Source organism: Mycteria americana, chromosome 1, assembly GCF_035582795.1.
Source record: "Mycteria americana isolate JAX WOST 10 ecotype Jacksonville Zoo and Gardens chromosome 1, USCA_MyAme_1.0, whole genome shotgun sequence".
In the NCBI taxonomy this organism is placed as follows: Eukaryota; Metazoa; Chordata; class Aves; order Ciconiiformes; family Ciconiidae; genus Mycteria; species Mycteria americana.
In genome coordinates this window covers 147,570,070-147,593,447 of record NC_134365.1, presented here as the reverse complement: position 1 = coordinate 147,593,447, position 23,378 = coordinate 147,570,070, and the positions used below count along the sequence as shown (strand labels likewise).

Sequence of the window (23,378 nt, the reverse complement as noted above, 5' to 3'; positions counted from 1 at the left end):
ACGTGAACTGGATGAACGCAAGATGCAAGAGAGAAGGAAAACCACCTTAAAGTCAAATAATGACTTACCCATGTATTTATTATTATCTTACGTATCTTTATAGTACTTGGCATAAGACGACCATTCCAAAAAAAACCTAAGACCTCTTTGCCCTGTTCTGGTAGAGTAGTGATCTCAGCATAAATTAGAACCAGGGAAAGCATTTTGCTTCTCTGAACTTGTGCCAGGATGACAAAACAAGTGCGGGGCTTGGGGGGGACAAAAAGTAATGTTTCTCAACACATTTATGAACAGGGGTTTTTTTTGTGTGTTCTCAAAATCTCTCAGCCCTCATGGGGGAGGGATGTCACAAGGCCCACTGACCTGGATTAGCCTCTTGAAGTTCAATAGCATGATCCTCCACACTCCTTGGCAACATAAGATTGTATTACAGCACTTCTAAAATGTAGATATACACTGTCTAATGTCTAGATACTATTTTCATAATGTAAGACTGTAAATCATTAAACTCAGTAGAAATAGTTCAGGGTATTGACCTGATACACAGACTTTAAATGCCTCTTCAGTTCTTTTTGTAAAATAATTCCATGCTCACATCTCCAAATCATACCTTATTTGTAAAGGAGTATAAAACATAAATGAAAACATAGTAAGCCTTTAATTCTTACTTGATCAGCAACAATACATTTAAGAAACAATTCTCCTTTTCAAAAGTTCCTTCATGCTTTTGACAAGCAAATGTTCAAAGGTTCATCTTATTTTTATGAAGGATGACAAAAGAAAAGCTTAAAACATTTTCCTCATTTTATGAAACACTTATACAAAGTATCAAAATTGAAGTGATTCTCTGCATTTTTTTTTTCAAAATTAATTACCAAGCCACAAAAACTAGGATGGCTCAAAAGGCAGCTGTTAGCTATCTTTCTGACAAATACAAAACAAAAAGTTACCTACAATCATGAACAAAAGCCACCTGTAACACTTCTAAAAATAAACTGTAAGTGTGTTTGTAGTATTGTTTAAGGATTTGTATGTCACAGCTAGGTGATGCAAACTTCAAGCACAAATGGTAACAGAGACCAAGGAATACAAATTTATTAGATAAAGTCTTCATAAGTTATTTCTAGAATAAGTATCTATATGCGCGCCAATAAACCATACTATATATAAGCACTAAAAGTAAACACAAGAGAGTAAGTTATTTCTTTCTGAAAATGCCAGACACACACACTTCCCTTTTTTTATAAACAACTGTTTTTTCAATTTTTAAGAAATAATTGGAGGGTGAGCTTAAGGCCAGGTCTTGTCCCAAACACCTTGGTCAGTTGGGAGAAACTGATACAATCATAGAATCATAGAATCATTTCGGTTGGAAAAGACCTTTAAGATCATCAAGTCCAACAGTTAACCCAACACTGCCAAGTCCACCACTAAACCATGTCCCTAAGCGCCACATCTACACCTCTTAAATACCTCCAGGGATGGTCACTCAACCACATCCCTGGGCAGCCTGTTCCAATGCTCCACAACCCTTTCGGTGACGAAGTTTTTCCTAATATCCAATCTAAACCTCCCCTGCCACAACTTGAGGCCATTTCCTCTTGTCCTATCACTTGTTACTTGGGAGAAGAGATTGACACCTCGCTACAACCTCCTTTCAGGTAATTGTAGAGAGCAATAAGGTCTCCCCTCAGCCTCCTTTTCTCCAGACTAAGCCACCCCAGTTCCCTCAACTGCTCCTCACAAAACTTGGGCTCTAGACCCTTCACCAGCGTTGTTGCCCTTCTTTGGACACGCTCCAGCATCTCAATGTCTTTCTTGTAGTGCAGGTATTCGAGGTGCGGCCTTGAATTACCATGTATTGGTGAGATACTTGGCATTTAGATTACCATTTTGTAAAATAGTTTTATTTTACTCCTCAAACACACACTAAATAAAAATCTAAAACTGAAATAATTGTGACCTTCAGCTTACATCTCTTCAACACATTCAATTCTCACTCCCCCTTCCTCTGTAGTGGCAATTCTTTTCATTCCTCCTACACTGCAAAATTCTGTCCCACTACTAGAGTGACAGCAAGTCCATCTGTCCTCCTGTCCTTAAGAAAAGAGAGCAAGCTGGCTGGCACAGAGCAGAGGACAGCAGACTGGCAGCTGACCTGTGGCTCAACAGAAACAAATAACTTCCCTAGCAAACGGGGCTACAGAGATGCGGATTCTGGCACTGAAGAGACAATACTTTTCCCAGGGATCTTCAAGTGCTTCTGGGTGAGGGGAAAGAAAAAGGGGCACAACAGATGTCTCCAAAGTTTGTACATGCCAACATCTGAATCAGGCAGTATCACGCACCAGAACTGTAAAACAAACCACTGAAGTGAAGCTTCTTCTGATCCGCTATTTTTAAACGTGTACAATTTTAGACAATGAATTGCTGCTCTGGAGTAATAAACAGCCATGAACTTCAACTGGCTTCAATATCAAAATCAGTACTTTATGGAGCTATACGTGAAGATGTGAACACACAAAGCATTTTTCCACTGCCATCATAGGTGAGATTACTGTCAGCAAGGGCCAGGACAGACAGTTAATTGAACTAACCATTTCAACCTTCCTCCCATGATTCACGCAAACTTATCTACCAGACCATGAAATCAAAAAGAAAAATCACCTATTAAACCTTTATTGCCCAAGAAAATTCAGTCTTCAGAAACCAAGCAATTTCTTTTTAGTGTCTGCAACTGAAAAGAAACATTCCGAAGTCATTGTAACATTTCATTGTATAACTGCATTTGTTCCAAGTCAGTTTATCATTCCTTCAAGCAGCATGAAAGGTGCAAATTGACTCTTCAAGTCATGAGCCTAATTAAATTTGAAAGTAATTATAGTAAATGTTTAACTTCAATCACAGTTAACCACTTATCCAACTTATTCCACTAACCTAACAGATGCATCTGTCAGCAAGTACACTTGATCCAATTACTTCCTGATGCTACAATAGTAGTGATCAATATAGAATGCATAATGCTTCAGTGAGAATGACCAAAACAGCTGTAATACCTGGTTGTTTGCCCCATACCCAACTCTCAACAATCGATTTGGCCCTGTAAGTGGGCAGCGGAGTCTCTTCTTCATCTTTCTTTTCTTTGTCATTTTGCTCTTCTTTCTTTGATGCAGTTTGGCATTCAGTGCTATCATCTAAAGAAAAAAGGGGGAGAAAAAAAAAAAAAGGACCAGTTAAGCTACTTCCCCCTTGAATTCAGTTCTAGATTAGAAATGTAAAAGTGAAATGCCCAGCCCACAAGTTTACAGCAATACTGTCTATCATTAAGAGTACAGGGTGGGGGGGGGAAGTAGTATTTTACCATGTTAACTGTCACAGGTGCTAGGTCTCATGTTACATTTCATAAGGCAGTGACCTTAGAATTCAGAAATCACTGCTGTAACCTCCTAAGGAGGTTGAACATTTAATATCAATACCATCACATAAGATTTGCAAAGGATTTGCAACACATAGTATCACAAAGGATGCACTTTAAGTCAGATTTTGCTCCCAACTATCCGCATTTCTGTAGTATTTACTTGTTTTCATATTGCATTTCCAACACAGAAAAAAAGATAGCAATTGCCTTAATTTCAAAATCAAGGAGAGCTATATATTGGCATTTACACTAATTTGATGCAGCGGTAGTTCAACATCTGTAACGTATCTAGCATCTTAGTAATTACCAGCAAGTAATGAAAATAATACCACCAGTTTCTGCCCAAACAACAAAAGAGCATTTGCAATCCTTTTGAGATTACTTTCATAAAGACAGAACACAGACATTAGTCACTTATCTCTGTAATCAAAGGCTGCATGAAAGTCCCAATTTTCTGAACACAGTAGAACTAGACAGCTGGAAGTCTCTCCTTATTCATATTGGGAATATGGATTTCCATATCCATACCTCCAGTCAGTTCATTGCACAAGATTGCCTTGTAATTAAGGGCCACATTGGCAAATACTTTCCTCACCCTGACCTTCTTTTCTAAAAATATCCCCCAAAATTCCCCAAGTTCAGCATTTGCAACTTATTCATGAAGAGTTTAGTTCCAGCCATTTCACCAGGCTCTTAAAAATGACTGGTCCTGTATTCCTACCTGCCAATCTAGCCTAGAGAGACTCCCCCCTCAAATGCCCTGGCCACAAGAAGCCAGACAAGCATTAGAATTTCATCTTTTTTCCTATCTCTCGCCCCACACTCAAAACATATGCATATGTACCAGCATATTTCAGAAGACAATAATAAGCAAGAGGTTTACAGCTGTAGCCAGACACAGCACATCTGATTGCAGCCTGCCTCAGACTCACCATGACCCCACTTGGAGATCAAAGGCTCTCATTACCTCAGAACATACAAAACACACCTATCACAATGTACAAAAACATTCAACTATTCTTTCCATCTGGGCTGAAAGAAAATGAATGCCTAATCTGGTTGTAACTGGATCTGTGGTTGCCTCTGTTGAAAATTTGTTAGACTGTAGACAATAGCACCGCCCAAAAGAAACCTTTTTAAGGTGCCTTAATTATACAAGTTTTAAATTAAAGCCAATGTTTCCTAATCTATAACACACACTAGTGCTCAGGAGGTGGCAGATGAAGACTGAAGGAAAACAGGAAAAAAAGAAGAGGAGCCATAACTGCAGCATGCATGCTGCAGCTGAGGTTGTGGGCTAAGGAAGCAATAGCAAAGTCACTTGAGAACAGGAAAAAGCAGTTTGGATATCCCACTTGTAAGTGGCAATCAGAGAGAGTATAACAGTTCCTCTCAAACACCAAGGAACATCCAATAGTACAGCAGTCATCAGCATGATAACACATGTCCAAAATGTGACTGAATCTAGCTGTTTCTATTCCAAGCCACAAGTGAATAATATTAAAGGCACAGATTCCATCAATAGAGTTAAATCAGTGACTAAACACCCTGTTTAGCCCCAGTAGTTCAGAATATTCCTACAGTAACACCATAATCTCACTGTTTCTCCACTCACCCACACATCTAGAGACACACTCCGCAGGGTCTGGGATTTTAGTTAGTGTCTTGGCACAACACCCTTCTACCCACTATGTTTCGCAGGCAGCTGTAAGATAACTTGTTATGCTTTTTAACAGATCCTTGGCAAAGGATGACAACAAAGGGCTACAAACTTAGTCATTTTGCCCAGTTCCCTGCTGCAAATAGAGAAGGTCCCAATCCAGGTGGGAACTTAAGCTTTGTATTGTATAAAAACGACCTTGACACACAAATCCACAAGGAGGATTTGTTTTTTCATTGTCTGTATGAACAGAAGAAGGGAGCAATGAAAGAAGAAGTGGGAAGGAACTGAGCTAAAAATCACATTAAAAGTCCATGTCACATTGTTCCACAAACACTTTTCCCTGTACTTGCAAAAAAACCACTTGCCCCGTAAGGGACAAAGCTCGTATCAGTCTAGACTGAAAGCAGCAACACGGACATCATTAATTTTGGAAGCTCAGTTATGCTTAATGAAAGGGATTTTTAAAAAGGGAGCCCCAAAGGTTTTTCAGAAAGAGAAGCAAGGAGGAAGAAAACTTGAGTGAAGCCAGCACAGGACAAAATAACAAGTAATAAGACAGTTTTCAAAACAATGCATGCAAAAACATGCTGCAGTGTGACAACCTGTTTTAACTTCATTTTTCTCGGACTGAAGCATGAATATTGTGGTGGGGGAAAACAGCTGTGTAACATTTCCCTGAAAGAACTTTGTCTTAACTATGTTTTGGTTCACAACCTTAAGCCTCCAAGCTGAGGCCGGTATCCTTAGCCAGTCAAAACTGAGCAACTGAAGTTAGTTGTCCTCAATTAGAAGTTAGCTCCCAAACCAAAGTGCAGTAGCTCACCCTGTGTGCTCTATCTTGCACAGCAATAGCCTAATCCAGTATAAACAGAGGATAAAAAAGAAGCAACTAAAGGTGGAACTTACATTTCATATTCAATGAAGAAAATAACTGACACTGCACAGTCGCCTCTGGCACCTGTTACAATATGATCTTGTGCTACTCTTAAATGCCAATGAACTGATATAGTTAGGAATCCCTCAGTAGAAAGAAAAAGCCTGCAACAGTTTCCCAACAGATGTTGCCATCCAAAAGGCAAAAAGTTACACATTGTACTTTCGGCAAGGGCTGTATTTTACAACCACTCTAAAATAGTATTTGGTAGTCCCAGAGCCAGGAAGTATTTCAGCTGCAATACAAAATAATAATTTGTTTTCTGTGAAAGAGCTTTTCTTTTATATACGTATACATATGTATAAACTTCAATTGATAGTTATTTGTGAAGGAAGGATGCATGCCTAACCATTTGCAAACCATGTTTACACAGCCTTCCAGGTGTAGAAGTCCAGATGACAGAAGATTCTGATCTCCTAACCCTAATCAGAAATAAAGTTTCTTTTCTTTCCTGGTATACTATTTTTTAAAATGCATTCTGTAAATTATCTGTTGAATATGCAATAAAGCATTTTATACTTATGAAGTCAAACTGTCCAACGGGGTGACTACAGACTTCCCTCTGTCCTGCAGAGAGAGTACAATAATCCACAGCTGAGTACTGAACGCTTGAGCCACTGGGTACAGCCAACATAGCTGGGCTCGGGGAAGCAGAAAAGAGGGAAAGCAAAGAAGCACTTCTCACTTTTAACAAGTTCTTTCTTACACAGGAAAGAAGGCTCAAAGCAGGAGCCAGACTATATGCCTGCTCACTACTACAGGCTGATACATATGTGGTCTGAACGGTAGCCACCATAACCAATTCCCAAATACTGTTGTTCTTATCATAAAGATTTGGTTTCTGCCAGCCTCTCTGGAATCGCTTGTGGCATTTGGACTTTATTATCTATTTGCAGGTGCAACACTGAATGAGGTTTGTGGATTCAATGGCACTAGGCTGACAAAGGCCCAACTTTCAGGAAAGGGGGAACAGAAGAGAAGAGGAAAGCCACAGCGTTTACCAAAGGTAGGACAGAGGCATGAAGCTGATGATTTTATATTTCTGCCCTGGAACTTAAAATAGCTAATTGAAACAGAAATTCCCACCTATACAAAAGTTTGAGGAATAAAAAATAAAAAAACCAACCCACAAAAAAAAAAGATACCTGAGTAGTTGACTGCTATGTCTTAAAAATTTACAGTAATGGTTCTCTAACTTAAAAATTTAGTAAGAATATCATTATTTAATACTTTTTATTATTTTCAGTAGATAGCTTCCAGTATACAAGACATTAATCTCATCCAAATTTCCTGAGGGCAGCCTGATTATCTTTTAAGTACATGCCATGCTGCAAGTGCACCTGTATTTGGACATCACTACTGTCACAGCTGTGTCCTCAGATGGTACTTGGAAACATGCAAACACATTTTGCTGAATGCATTTACCAAACAAGATTTTCTGAAAGCGCCATGAAGCAAAAACAAAGAGGTTATTCCTAACCAAATGTTCTTGCTAACAGGGGAAAAATACACACGATTTGTATATTCTTCCTAGAGAGAAAAGGAAAGCTTTTCGCTATCAACAGCATGTTCTTCCAGTCTATTGCCACTGCTGATAGCCACTGAAAGAATGAAGTGCCTCTTCTGAGCAGCTCAGTCAGCATCAGAGAGCTATAGCACTAGTGAAAAAAAGAAGTTACAATGGATAGGCATACATCAAAACTTCCTAAAACAGACTAAATAAAAAGGACTACTTACAGCAGCCTCTCTTATTTAACTCCAAATTAGTCAATTTAGCAGCAAAATCTGAATATTGGGATTAAAATATATTGCTTTTAATATAAGAGCACTGGGTTTTATATAAATCTCATTACTTGTATGTACTTTTCCCTCTCCTCTTGAATTACATTTGTAGATCATTTATGCAAAAAAGTAACTACCAACTAAACAGACTGAAATACTCAAGGTTTTAATTTCATGAAACTCAATTTGAGTTGCAAGTTCAGAGGTGCAAACTGACTGCCATTTTTTCTGGTTCCATGATTCACTACTGCCTAACAGAATCAAATATACAATCTGATCCAACATTGACCAAAAATAGCCCTGATTAGCTTTTTCTTCTCAAAGTTCAGCTCTAGTAAGCAAGATGGTTGTATTTTACCAATCCTGTAGGCCAGCGCAAAGGAATTTATGAAGGCTAATTTCACTGAAAGAGAATTCATGCATTAATTCTAAGAGTTAGGAGCCTGAAAAAGCTGTATTGAAATTTCTAAACTACTGTAGCTTTTCAAGAAATAGATGTTTTAGAAGTACCTATGTATAAGAACATAGACACACCAGTTGTAGAAAGGAACAGATGCGATCTGTGCTATATAATACCTACACTTAAACCCTCCAGAAGGAAGGGCGAGGGGAAGGTGTTGTTTTAATTTTTATCTTTGTTACTCACTATCCAACTCTATCTTAATTGGCAATAAATTAAATTAAATTAGTTTTCCCTAAGTCAAGTCTGTTTTGCCTATGACAGTAACTGGTAAGTGATCTCCCTGGCTTTATCTCAACCCACGAGCATTTCCAGTTTATTTTCTCCCTCTGTCCTATTGAGGAGGGGCAGTGAGCAAGAAACTGGGTGGGCAGCTGGCTAAGGTCAACCCACCACAATACAGTACTGGAAACAACAAGTGGCAGCCTTGCTTTAACAAAAAAAAAAAAAAACAAAACAAAACAAAAAAAAAAACAAAAAAACAAAAACCCCAAAACAACAACAACAAAAACCCACCACGGATATCAGAAAGCTTTCAAAAGCCTCATCACAGCATGGACCACTGACATTTTAAGGTAAAATAAATGCCTAATTTCTACAGTAAACCATCAGAATTTCTGTATTTTTAAGTAACAGTATCCTACAGCCTTTAACACTTTGTACCTTTTTGATCCTTCGAAGTCATGTGTACATACATACATCCAGCATTTTAAAAAAAAACTTCACATCGTTATTCAGAATAGGTGTCCCAAGTGCAGATAAATATGTTGAGTCATGGATGACTGACTCGCTTAGCACTTCTGTTTTTTTACTTTATACTGCTCTCTACATTTTGGATCAGAACTGACAGCTTGCATTTTCCTAGTTAATATTTCAATGATTCTCCTGAAAACAAAAACCAATTATACTACGACATCTTTCTATAAGCTTTCTCAGAACCACTGAAAGCACTACAGCACCATAACTAACAAAAATCCCAATTCTCTGTGGCTACTTAGCTAAAAAGATATTGGAAGAATAGTTTTCTGCCAAAGACCTGCACAGGTACAACTCCAAAAACAATGTATAAGTATCTGGCACAAAACGACGAAACTGCATCAATTTCATTTGTAAAGCAAGTATTTACTTTAATATATTGTCTTTATTATTACAGATGTTCGCTATCTTTTTGCTACATGAGAACAGAGTGTGTTGAATTGTTACACCACAACCGTCACAACACCTCTATCATGAGCTATCATAAAACAGGAAAGCGTTTCCCACAGTTCATTTAAGGCATAACCCTTCCCTTCATTGCATCAAGTTTATGATGCCTTTTAGTAATAGACATGTAATATTTTTTTCTTAGGATTGCTAATTTCACTACCTCCACTCATTTCATGACCAGCTGTTGTAGTAGCCCTTCTGATAAGATCAGCCGTATTTTCATCCAGTATCAACAATGATATTCAAAAGGGCCAGCAGCAGGACAAAAAAAAGTTTTCTAACTCTGAAACAGGAACGTAATTCTAGTCCTTATTATAGCATGTAGCCACTCACAACCTACAAAGCTTATACTCTTGATAAAAAAAACAAATGTATAATTCACTCTCCTCTCAAACTATTTATTATAGCTTCTTTCCTGTAGACAAAACTTCCTCTAGTCAAAAAGACTTCCCCCTCCCCCCCATTTTTTAAAGACAACAAATCATAGGTTAAAAAAAAAAAATTCTCTCCATAAGGAATTGAGCATTACTGGTTTGAAATATCATGTCTATCCAACAGTACAGTTCAGGAAGTAACAGCAGCTGAAATAATAGTTCACTGCTACCAAAGGCAGTATTTCTGCCCTTCTCCTAGACAGAGCCTCATTTATTTGGGGGTCACATAAATTACTTACAAAACGTATCTGACCATTTGGCAAGCCCATTTCAGGCAGGTTAGGAAACATTAACCTTTTCCTTTTTTGACCAGTTCAATTTTCCGTTCAATATGGACTCAAAAGAGCACCACAATCAGAAGAAGTAAAAAAGGCAAGAGCAGAATCACTCCATTTTAGTATAGCCCATCATGAAACAAAATCCACCTCCACCAAAGTAATCCCTCTAAACAGATGCATTACTCTGCCATTTGCAGGATTCGCAGTGTTTGAACTGCTCTCAAGTACACAAGACGACCAAAAAAAAAGCACTACATTCTCAGTCAGATTGTGGACAGTTTTTTAGCTGACCTTTTAGTTACTTTATGAAGATTGTGAACAAAATTAGAAATAGCAGTATCAGCTTCACCCCATTCCTCAGTCCACTTCCTTTAAACAAAGGCTTCAGCTGTAAGCACACCAAGCATACCAAACAGAAGGACACTGCCAAGCTTCTCTCATAACAACATGCCTAGTTATGAAGTTTAATTTCAAAAGGCTGGAACAGATTTAAGCCTTCATTTGAAAGCTTAGAAGTTATCTTTCTGTACACTTTTAAGAAATCAGTTTCAACTGTATTTAATTCAAAACATGAACACCTGCAAATTGTATAGACAGGTGATGATAAACCAAAGTTCTGTGACAGTATGAAATTTGAATTCCATTTTCATCATCACAATTAAAGAAAAAATGAACAAAGAAAAAAAATAATTTAAAAATTCATACCTTTTCTTGGAGGTAGTTCACCACTTTGTGTTAACTCTGTTCCAGGATATACAATCTCCCCATCCTTTACCATTTCATTCCACAAGCCGCATAGTCCATCTCGTGTAAAAGCGAGCTGTTAAAAATAATACATTATATACAGTTACACACAACAATTTTCTCTCAAGCCAACTCAAACTAACATTTAAAATACATCAGATTTTATATTTTGTCCCAGAAGAAAGAAAACACATGTATCACCTCACTAGTATACTCATTGTGTCTGTGTATGACAGGGATTTAAATGATCTTCAGGATCTCCGATTCTCTAGCTATGCTATTTTCAGACAAAAAGAGCAAAACAAACTTTTAGAAAGGCTCAAATACAGCAAGATGAACTTTCTTTTGGTGAAAAATTCTCATCAAAAGCATGGATTTGGTCACCTCAGGACTATGCACACATTCAAGATGACATCATGCAATAATCGGGGAGGGGGTGGGGAAGGGGGGCGCGGGGGGGCATGGGGTGGGGTGTCCTGTTTCCCTTCAGGAAAAGCTATCCGAACAAAGTCAAGCTGCATAAAGTCACAAAATGGGGAAGCATGAAGAAAGTCAATACAGTTCCCTCTCCAAACCAGCAACTGAAGAGCTGAGCACTCAACCAGAACACACAACATCAAGGCAGATTCATAAACATATTTAACCAGTTCAAACTGGTCCTGCTGTGCAACGCATCTCTCACAGCCCTCCCTCTTCCTTCCAGCTGCTACAATGCCTCCTCTTGTGTGCGGGCTAATGCACGTGCGTGATCATCTGCTGAACCAGATTATGGAACAGATCAAGACTAAAGCCAGCTGCACCTGAGGGAAGAGCGAGGGGCTGCCTCAGCCCAGCTCAGTTCCCAATACGCTATGTGTGCAACAGGACAAGTACTCGCAATAGAACAAATGGCAGGACTGCGCTAGCTGGAAGTGCTCATGAAAGCTCCGGCTGTAACATGAGTGTCCTACTGATTTATCAATTTGGATCTCCTTTGAAGAATCCTAATGACCAGGATAACTTGTCTTCTACTGATGTGGTTCTCTGCTTTATAAAATGCTGCAAAACAGCTGTATCCCAAGCAAATTCCCTAATAACCAAGCTGTAATTTGCAACCATATAGCATAAGGGAGGAGGGGAGTACATGAAACTGAAAAACAGAATACCTTTAACATACCAAAGTGGTGCAGTGGAGACATTTAAAAAAAAAAAAAAAAAAAAAGTACTGAAGGCTTATTCAGAAGCATCTTTGTGTTATGTAACTAGTATTCAAATCCGAAGTGTTTTAACTGAGGAGTAATACAAAGATGCTACTTACACAACTGCTGTAAACATTTACCATTATACACAGTAGTCTGCTTATACTTTATTTTGATCTATTTCCTGAAGATATTTTCATGACTAAAGATTACAGGTTTCAAGAGTCACAACCACCAGCAGCGAAGTCGTTTGCTGATCCAGCTAATCTCAGTTAACATGAAGAATTAAAGACAAGTTGCATGTTTTGACACCACTGTAACACACTAAATTACCATATTAGTTTCTTGACTTCATGTTGCATACTTCAGAAATTCACTCCAACACATATTAAATATTTCAATTGTTTTTCTTTCAGCATAAAATATGAGCTGACATATTGTACGTATTTGTCACTTGCTATTTCCTGATCTCAGGGGGATAAGAGGGAAAAGAATCACACAGCATGAGCTAGACATTATTCAACTTATCTGCAATTTATCAATTGTGCAGCACCAGAATTACACTGTAACCATGCTTTAGTGGAAGGCACAGTCCCTGTTCTTCAGAGCTAGACAGCACATAGAGCTTTTGCAAAGAGTCTGTGTTTTGCTACAAGCTTTACATTTGGCTTAATTTTTTAAAAATTGCAATAGTCTGAAGTAAAGTTGATTTTTTTTTTTTTTGCATTGTTGAAATGCAACTATTCACCATTGACTGAATTTCTTGCACTGTTCTCAATCTATAAATACTTCAAAAATAAATGGCGTTCACTTTCTCCTTCATCAGATGTGGTCATATACTTTAGCAGGGCTCTTAAGGAATGTATTTTTCACAATTATTTTCCTGCAAAAATAGCTAAACACAACTGTTTACTATTTTTGGCTCATATGTGATAGAAGATTTTTTTTTTTTAAACATTCACCTGTTGAATGCTAACCTATGCTAAAATACAAGCTTGAAAAATAGTGAGGCAACTCTCCAGATGGGCTGCATAATATATTATGATTTTCACAATGTTAAGATGTTTGTTTGATAAACTGTCTTTTCATACATTTTATTTTACATTCTCAGATCACCTTGGTATGGAAAATGACTCTCACAGCCCTTAAGCTTACAATCTGAACGCCTACAGGCTTTGAATTCAAGGTTCTTCATAATGCAGCACTGTTTTATTTCAAAAAACTTACTACTTTTGTAAGCATTGCTGTAAAACAGAATCAAGAATTGTTTTCTCTGTTTTAACCTCTAATCCTTCCACATGGCACAAAGTTCACCCAAGTCCTTCAAGCAACTAAAAACTGAAAAAGTAAACAAAATTTCTTCTGCCTTGGGTTTGGCGTTCAAATTCTTATCAAAGTCATTTTCTTGGTATGGTGCATAAAGATAGAGCAACGACCAAGCTTATAGGTCAGAGAAAGTTCCCCCTCCTTCTCCAAATACCTCACGTGGAAGCTTATACCATAAGCAGCCTTCAGATAAACAATTTTGCTTTTATTCAGGTTGTAGTTAACGCTTTGCCAGTGGTATATGTGTTGGGGGAGGGGGAAAAGGAGACATGTTTCAAAGTAAAGGAACACAGGACTTTTTTTGTAGTAATAATCAAAAGGACAATTAGGAAACAGTATTTACAACCAATTCATCTGTCATAACTGAGGGTAACTCAATTCCAACTGTAACAAGTTCACTATTAATCTACTCGATGTTCAGCAGACATATTAAACAGTTAATTGCCACTATGATAACCAAAAGTGAAAGAAAAGTCTGAGTTTTTAAGTGATAAATTATTCAAGCAATTTTATTTTCATGATCCCAAAATTCTATAACCGTAACAGAAGTTTCACAACTCCCTTAACAGAAATATTTCACTTAACCAACAGAAATGGGGAAGAGTGGCTAATATGCCAGAGGGTCATGCTGCCATCCAGAGGGACCTTGACAGGCTGGAGAAATGGGCTGACAAGAACCTCATGAAGTTCAACAAGGAGAAGTGCAAAGTCCTGCACCCAGGAAGGAACTACCCCAGGCACCAGTATATGCTAGGAGCCATCCAGCTGGAAAGCAGTTTTGCAGAAAAGAACCTGCAGGTCCTGGTGGGCACCAAGTTGAACACGAGCCAGCAATGAGACCTTGCCACAGAGAAGGTTAATGGGTATCCTGGGCTGCATTACGAGTATTGCCAGCAGGTCAAGGGAGGTGATCCTTCCCCTCAGCACTGGTGAGGCCACACCTGGAGTACTGGGTCCAGTTCTGGGTTCCCCAGTACAAGAGACATGGACATACTGGACAGAGTACAATCAAGGCCCACGAAGATGATTAAGGGACTGGAGCATCTCTCCTATGAGGAAAGGCTGAGAGAGCTATGACTGTTTAGCCTCAGGAAGAAAAGGCTCAGGAGGGAACTCATGAATGTATATAAATACCCAAAGGGAAGGTGTAAAGAACATGGAGCCAGGCTTTGCTCAGTGATGCCCAGAAGCAATAGGCACAAACTGAAATACAGGAGGTTCCCCTCTGACCATAAGGAAACAGTTATTCACTGTGAGGGTGACCAAGCACTGGCACAGGTTGCCCAAGGAGGCTGTGGAGTCTCCATCCTTGGAGATATTCAAAGGCTGTCTGGACATGGTCCCGGGCAACTGGCTTTAAGTGGCCCTGCTTGCGCAGGGGGGTTGGACCAGATGACCTCCAGAGGTACTTTCCAACCTCAACTATTTGCAATTCTGTGAAACCAGCAGCTGAAGATAACAGTAAGTCAACTGTATGGTAGAAAAGTCAAATATCTGCTTTGACTACACAATCCTGCTTTTCTTTCTTTCTACAGTGTTTTAAGACTATCTTAGCCAGCACAAGTTCATACTACTTTCTTCTTTGCTCCCACCAATTCTTGCATTCAGTCATTTGTAAGAAGTCTATCAACACACCGAAGTGCTGAGACAAGAGAACTAGAACTTTGTTCAGAACAAATATGGAAAACGTCTCTCTTTGGTTTCTGTTTTCCAAAAAATACGACCCTTCTTCAAAAACACAGCTCTTCTTCCACTCAATTCTTTAAAGAAAGTTCACAAGGCAATTGATGGTGCAGTTCCAGAGAAGGAAAACATATTTGGTGTCTTCATTGTTTCTGACATACTGGGGTTGCAAGTACAAGAGTATCTACCTGTGTTTTGTTAAGTCTAACACTCTCTCACTAGATTGCTTTATTTATGCAGACATCTTTCCCTCTAATAATTTAGTAACTTCATTTGTGAATGTTTAAAGGGATGAACTTGACAAACTCAGCAAGGTAACAAATTAAGAATAATTAAGTTTTCACTGAACTTTTGCAACTAGCAACAGTGTCAGAGATGTACACTCTGTAAAAACCCCACAAGGACCCCAAGTCGCTGCTTGCCCCACCACCTACACACTGCCTTCCCAAGACTGACACAACAGCAGCTCCATGCTCCATCACCACTATCCACTGTCTTACAACCTTGGCCTGTGTTCTTAATCCTCCTACTCATTCCACCAAATCAAGTGCCATTCCCCATGCCCAAAATCTCTCTTGTTCTTTCCATGGCATGTCCCGACCTCCTCTAAGATAAGACCACAGCCACATATCCTCATCCCCTACGCACCTCACCTTCATGCACCCCCAGCCACTTCCACCATTTGTTACACATTCTCATCCCCAGACGATGTCTTGATCTCTGCAGTTGTAAGGCATGTATCTCACCAAATTCATACTTCCCACATAGACCTAAGTCTCAGCCCTGATCGCTTATCCCAACCCAAAAAAGCAAGTGCCTAAGCAGACTTCAAAGTGAACTTCTACTGAACTGTAAACTGGGCAGCCCCCACTCTAATCTTTTACTAATCTTATCTCTGCAGTTAAACTGTAATTTATTCTGTCTGGTACAACATTTAATTAAGTCAAAGGGATGTCTAGTTTGGTTGCTGGCATATGCTGCTGCCATCCTCCAACAGGGCTGGCAGTGAAATTCCCGTCCATCCCCATCAACTCTAGAGAATAAGGCATTGGCATTAACATTTCCTTACACTTCAAGAAAATTAAATCTTGCAACCATAACTGGCCAAGCTTCTGATGATTCTCAAAGCACCACTACAATTTTGCTTTTAATAAGTTGTTTTAAGAATAATCATCAGCTGTGCTTTTGTTCTAAATCATCTGTTTAAGTCAGACAAAGCTTACTCCATGTGGTACAGCAGACCACGTTCTTGATGTGGTCTCATAAACTTTCCTGCAGAAAGCATAGAAGCCTCCATAAAAGTGAACTTGAGCTCAAGAAAAATGAAGCCAGGAAAAGAAAATGACACAAAAGGACAAGGATTGATTCAGGTAGGATTCCTGATTATATAACTGCACTGGAAATTCAAGAAAGTGACTTCATAATCACAAAATGTTGACATGGATTTAAAATATAAGCTACTTAAATAATCTTCACCTCAGAATTGCCAGCGGGGGGGGGGGAGGGGGAGAGAATCTGTTCTTCCATTCAGTTACTTACGCACTAGCCATTGGCTGTATTTTAAAGACTACATTAAAAAACATTTTTCTTTAGAAATAGATTTAAAAAAAACAAAACTTTTTCAGCCCAGTAATGGTGAAGAGAATCACAGAACAGCAAGTCCTTTCCCAAGTCTCTCTGTTGTTTTCGCTTTTTTGAATCCATTCAATTTGTGTTTCCTTTTTCATTGTCATCTTCTTCAGTAGTTTGTCCTAGCTTCCTTCCTTCCCTGCTGAAGCATGCCCTGAAACCACAGCTGCTTATCACACCAATGCGAAGCACAGTGAAACATCATTAGATCTAAACATACCACTCTAAAGCTCTGATAGCAAAGACAAAAAAGTTCAGCAGCCCCACATTACTGTAACACATTTGGGGTTAAACTAGAAATGTCCCCATAATAACAGTCTACTGGTCTTCCATTTGTTGCAAAAGTTTATTAACAGTTAATGGTCATATGCAAAGAAAAACTATGCAATTCCCTCAAACTTAGAAGAGAAATTCTCTGACTTTCTCCATTTGCAGAACAGTAGTTCTGTTTGAGCCCAAATATTTGCATAAGCATTAAATTTAATTTCTCTAACCTATCAATCCACATATGGTCCTCACCCCTCCCTCTGGAAATCACTTACTTTGGAGGGACAGCATTACTTCATTTTTTTAAATAATTAAAAAAATCCCTACTGCAAACTTCACTTTCTTTAAAAATGCAGGAGTTCTCATTTGCAGCTGCAATAAGAACTTCCACGTAAGTCCTTCATTTTCTGATCAGGAAACCAAAACTACGAAGAAAATTAACAGGAAAACAACAAAACAGAGAAAGCAACTTTCACTAACTTCTTGCTTTTAATAGTCAAGACATGATTTATTTACTTTATCTTCTTACAAGCGAAGACACTGATCTAGATGCTGGAAGAGTGGGATTTTCATGAAAATCAAAATGCTGAATGTAACTCTGAAGGGAAGGTAAAAAGATTTCAGACCAATGCAACTCTTACAGGTGGCTGTTTCATTTTAAAAAGCTCACTCTCATCTCTGTGGCAAAAGAAGATGACAGAAACAGCCTGCTAGCCATGAACACAATGAAAACCAATGAAAATGCATCCTATTCCTCTTGTAGACAGCTCTTGCACCTTGACTGTTGCCTAAAGTATTTTTCCACACTACAGGAAAATTCAAGTTTTTCACCTCTAACCCCTGCTATTAAGCACAATAGTTCTCCACAGGATCCAGAATAAGCAGACTAATTAAACATCATTCGAACACACACAGGCATCCCATTAGCTGACAGCAATTCTAGTTTTTCGTTATTCAGCCACCACTAATTAAAGTTCTCTGCATAAGGTTATAAATCAGTAGTACAGTACATCTATTTAATCAGCATTATTTTAAGCACAGCTTGATTCAGCAAACTGGGTATCTAGGTTTAAGTAAACGATTTTAATCTTCCCTTCTGTTTGTATATTTTTTATATTTTCCTTTTTTAAAAAAAAAAAAGTATGTCTTCCTTAGAAACAGCCATGAAAACACAATCTCCCATTATACACAGGTTTTGCCATAAATGCAATGGTTTCTACTAGTAATAGACATAAATAGGTAGGTGTTTTAAAATGTATTAATTCAAATCTAAAAAAATAAATTGGAAATTTAAGTGATACGCTAACCTTTCTAGCAACTACATTAAACGTGACCCATGAAAGTCGCCTGTACTAAAATCCACCTGTTTTATAACTTCATGGGATTATTTTATTAATGGTGATGTTATACACATATTTTTGATATATGTAATATGAGAACATATTGTAGTACTGATGTTACCTGATGTTACCTCATATTGAGCTGAACTATCCTGATTTTTCAGCTGCTATAAGAGTTTGTGTTTTTTCAGACAACACAGAATATCTTAATTTTGCTCCACCAGGAAATTTAGATTTTTAATAAAAGAAATGTTTCTAATCAGTTCAAAATTATACTAGCAGCTGTAAATCACACAATAATAGGTTAATAATTACAAAGTTAGTAAAAAGACATGGAATAGTTATAGGGTGCACTTGGGTCTTTGTAGAGCATTTTGGCTTCCTATAATAATATTGCTTAGTTTCAAATAAATTAATATAAGCAAAAAACATATTGTCAAGACATAGTTCCATTAACATTTCACACCACTTCAGTTAATCCTGCAGGCCAGAGGCTCACTGCTATTTACAAAGGGGCTTGTGTCTTTGATATTCTCTTAAGAACAGTAATAATATACTACATCACACTGGCTTTGTCTCGTAAGAGTAACATCCCAAAACTGAGTAAGAACATTTAAATTTGGCCTGGATGCCAACTGGAACAGTGGCGGGCACAAGTGATTAAACACAATCCATGCTAAAATCCACATGTCATTCTTTTCTTATATTAATATCACTGTATTATAGACTTATTAATGCACATAGTATTATAATATTGTGTATTACATTATTAATGCAACACCGTCTTGAGCTAAAGCAAAAAAGAATCCGATGATTTTCAGAGAGATTTCACTGGCTTAATCCACAATAACTGCCACAGCCATGAAGTCTGAAGAGCAAACTCTTTGGTAACAGTGACAAAAAAAAAAAAGGGCAAGTCAGACTTTGGAGACTACTAGCCCACCAAATGAAACAATTCACTTCCAATTCTAGCTATAGTCCCCAAATTTTGAAGCAGCACAGAACTTCATTTAAAAACAAAAAAAAGTTAGTTTTAAAGACTATCCAATCTCTGTATGTCTCCTAAGGTAAGAATTCCCCAGCATAATTCTCTTTCTCCGACTTTCACCTACCCGTTCTTGGACTGCTGTACAGTGAAAAGTTAAAAATCTAGCTGCAAAGTGAAGAGTTTCAGGGTCTAATTCCAAACAATAATTTATAGTCAGCTTGATGAATTCACATAAATTAGTGTGTCTTTCTTCAAACCTCTCCTAGGTACTACGCTCATCTTTTCAATTCCTGTTGACAGTCTCTTGAACACCAATAAGGCCCTTCTGTAGTTAGGCGGTAAAAACATACACAGTAGGAAATCAGCATATTCAGTAGACATAGAACTTAAAGGATTAAGAGACAGGATTTATACCTATAAAGAAATTTCACATGCAGCTAGGTCATGCTAGTCAACCAGTCATTGCAACTGGTCATGCTAGCTAAAACAGTCAATCACGCAACAGAAAAATTCCCCAGAGCCCAAAAACCCCTTTACTTGAAAGAAGACATCTCCCATTTAATACATTAAAAAGGAGCAATTCAAGATTCACACACACATTTTTTAAAATACTGAACACATACAGCCAGCCAGAGTTCTGTGATGAGGACCTGTGTAATACCAAAAACAGTTAACCTAATAAGAAAATTATATTATACCCAGGAGGCCTGGCTAGTCTTCAGATTCCAGAGAAGTGATGTTTGGTCCAGCAGATCACAAATGATTACTGTTCTCTTATTTCATTAATCTCATTATTTTGACTACAGCATGATTGGAAGAAAACAAAGGGAGTACGCTGGCAATTAGAGTCTAACTTGTTATTACTCATAAAGAACTCTTATTTATAAGAGAGCTTATTCACAGAAATTTGTTACAAATTAAGATTTTTATTATTAAAAGGAATTACTACAACACATTAACTACACAACAATCTCATAAAAGACAAATATTTAATTGCTTTTATACACACTCAGCTGAAAATAATCCTTAAAGTTTGGATGGCAACTGAAAGCCTCCTGTCAAAAGTTTACATAAACAGAAAAAAGGGATGTAGAAAAAAAGGCACTACAAACGAGAGGAAAAATCTGACAAGTCACATGAACAGTCACATTTTTCATCCCATATAATACAGAAGAAAAACAGGCAATGCATAGTCAGGAGCTGTTACAAACAGAGATTGCCACTTTTTCAGCTAAAATTTTCCTCTATTCTACAATCATTGAAGCAACATATTTGTAATCTAGAAGCTAGCTTCCAGGGAACACAAAAATATTTCTGTATTTCTTAATATGCTTATCTTCAAATTGTTTTCTACTACGTTTATTTACCACATTAGCCAAAACATGTAACTTTGGATCAAAACTTTTACTTTGGTAAGAATAAAAGATGAAAATAGAACTAATCTAGCCAAATCAAAAGCAAGCCCTGATATTTTATAGCATTTACATACAAGACCTACTAAATAATGTAACCTCTAAGGCTCTGTCACTTCTGATCCCATTTTAGCTTGTCTGATGTAAAATACTGGAGAAATGCTGCTTTTGAATCACAACTGCTTGGGGAAAAACCCTTGTCTAACCACAAGAACAGCTGAACTCAACCATTCGGATGATCAGCATGTAATTTTGGGTGAAGTCACTCAGGATGCAATTTTTAAAATTTTTTATTATTAATCTGTAACAAAGGAATAGCATTGGCTGGCCCATCTCAACAAGAATTTCAGAGTTTTGAGCAGAAACTTGGAAAGGTTATTCAAAGTAAGGTATCTATATGCAACATCTCGGGGAAGGAAGAAGACGGGCAAGACAAGGACTTACTCTAGTTACCCATTTCATCTGAAACAAACCTAACTGACCCAAACCACTCTACTTCTCTATATTTTCCACTTAATTTTCAAACCTGAATTGGGAAAACACAATAGTATCCTCATCCCTGTATCACGCAACTTCAATAAATCAACAGATCATCTTCTAAGACAAAAGAAAACTTTCACCAAACACCAGCACATTTCAACAAAAAACAGTTCCATTTCAACCACATATATTTAACAAAAAATTAACTCCCTTCAAAAAGGACAAAATTTAAAGGAAGCTTACATCCGTTATACAAACAACTACAGTAAAAGCTAACCTGAATTCTTCAAAATATAAATTAGATTTCCATCACCTTTCGCATCAGTTCTCTTGTGCATTAAAGCTGCTAGCTTATATGCAGGCAAGAAATTTACCAACAGCCTAAATGAAGAATTTATAGTAATGCTACATACTCTGCTATACTAGCTATACTCTGCTATACTCATACATACTAGCAGTAATGCTACACACTCTGCTATGTGCTTTGACACTCTGCAAAGATAACACACATATGTAGTCCAGCTTGTTTCTCAGCAGAAGGGACTGGACTGACGATACAGATCTATTTCCAGCTCAAAATGAGTTAGTGTTTCTTCAAGATCAGTTTGAAATCAGCATACTCAAAAAAACCTACACATCTATCTCAAGAGCAATGCTGCAGTCTTCTGTTTGTCAGCTATTTAGACTAAAAGCATCCTTGATCTGCACCTGAAAGGTCACGATGCAATACAACTATGTAACTCCTTACCTGTAAGTCTGTCTTCAACCATTTGGAGTCAAACCTAGCTTGGGCAGCCAGACAAAAAGATTCAGAAGACATGGTTCCTTCTCCAGCCTTCTCTCCAGGCTGGCTGAGCAGCCCAACCTGCCACAGAATGAGAAAATAACAATCTAGCACATGAAATAAACCACACAAGGTTATTTTTGCTCAGACTAGGATGGCTTCTACTTGATCTCTAAAAATGTATCAGAAATAAGGACCTCCCTCATTCATAGCCCCCGAAATTGCACAGGGAGAGGAACACACATGAAGAAAACTGTTTGAACCCCAAAAACCCCACTTCCCTTCCCTGTAACATTCATGGAAGGAAGCCTGCCTTCTGCTGCACTGAGCTACATCGAGGCCTAACGCTGCCCCTCAGCCCCATAAGTGGTGCATGAAATAAATAATTGATGGCAGATTACGCAAGCCTCAGGCCAACATAAAGCGATTATCAGGGTCACCCGCACCCCCTCCTCCCCGTCGCCTCCGGCGGCAGCCGAGGCCCAGGGGCTCCCCCTCGCCGCACGACCCCCTCTCCCAGGAGCATCCCCCCCGCCCTCACGGCCCGCTGTCACCGCCCGTTACGGTCACCACCCGCGGCTTTAACCCACCTCGGCCAGCCCGGGGGAGAGGGCCGCGGGGCGGGAGCCGCCGGGACCTCGGACGCTTGACAGGGCCCGGGCGGGAGGGGCGGGTGCAGGCCCCGCCCGGACAGGGGTCGCTGCACACGGCGCGGGGTCTGCGCCGCGCCGCGCCGCCCCCCCTCCCCTCCCGCGGGGCTGAGAGGGCAGGCCCCTTTCCCCGCGCCGCCAGACCGAGGCCGAGCGCGCTGGCGCCCACCCCCCCCCCCTCCCCGCCGCGGCCAGCTCCACGGGGCGGGGCGGGGCGGGGGGGTGCTCCCACCCTCCGTCTCCCCCCCTCCCCGCCGAGCCAGATGGAGGCGTCGGGGCGCGCGCCAGGCTCCCTGGCACTTACCGGCCGGCCCGCCGTGACGACGGCGGCGGCGGCGGCTCCTCGCCCCTTGCCTTGCCTCGCTCTACCGCCGCCCGCTCGGCCCCGGGTAATCCTCGCCCCTCCTCCCCTCGCCTGCCCGCCCCCCTCTCCGCCGGCAGAGCCGCTCGCCGGTCCCTCCCTCCCTCGGTGCTGGAGGCAGGGGAAACTCGGCCAATTCGCGGCTCAGCCCCCTGTACGCCAGCAAAGCTCTCGGCCAATCAGGAGAGGAGGGGGAGGCGGGACATCCTGTTCCGGACGGGCCGCAGCGGAGAGGGGAGCGGCGCGGGGGGCTGGGCCGGCCGGGCTGGGGGGGGGGCGGGGGCAGCGGTCTACCTCACGGATGGGGCTGAAATCAAGCCGATAATAACGAAACAAAGCCTCCTTTTAGGTAGGATGCAGA

At 39.5% G+C, this 23,378-nt stretch overlaps 1 protein-coding gene across 6 annotated transcripts in view; it reads right to left on the bottom strand.

Moving 5' to 3' along the window:
• Positions 1-23,039, bottom strand: part of HERC2 (HECT and RLD domain containing E3 ubiquitin protein ligase 2) — a 120,486-nt gene extending 97,447 nt beyond the window's left edge. For 4 of the 6 annotated variants that reach the window (XR_012778677.1, XM_075523444.1, XM_075523472.1 and 1 more), the window contains exons 1-4: positions 22,597-22,720; positions 21,971-22,087; positions 10,881-10,995; positions 3,057-3,194 (exon numbers count right to left, since the gene is read on the bottom strand). Coding sequence is in view for 5 of the 6 variants with exons in the window: in XM_075523444.1 (XP_075379559.1) it covers positions 3,057-3,194; positions 10,881-10,995; positions 21,971-22,042 (325 nt within the window). In the remaining variant the exon portion in view is untranslated. Of the gene's footprint in view, positions 1-3,056; positions 3,195-10,880; positions 10,996-21,970; positions 22,088-22,596; positions 22,721-22,960 lie in introns of those variants that run through there. The other 2 variants (XM_075523454.1, XM_075523480.1) reach the window with 2 other exon arrangements.
• Positions 23,040-23,378: the final 339 nt, after the last annotated feature.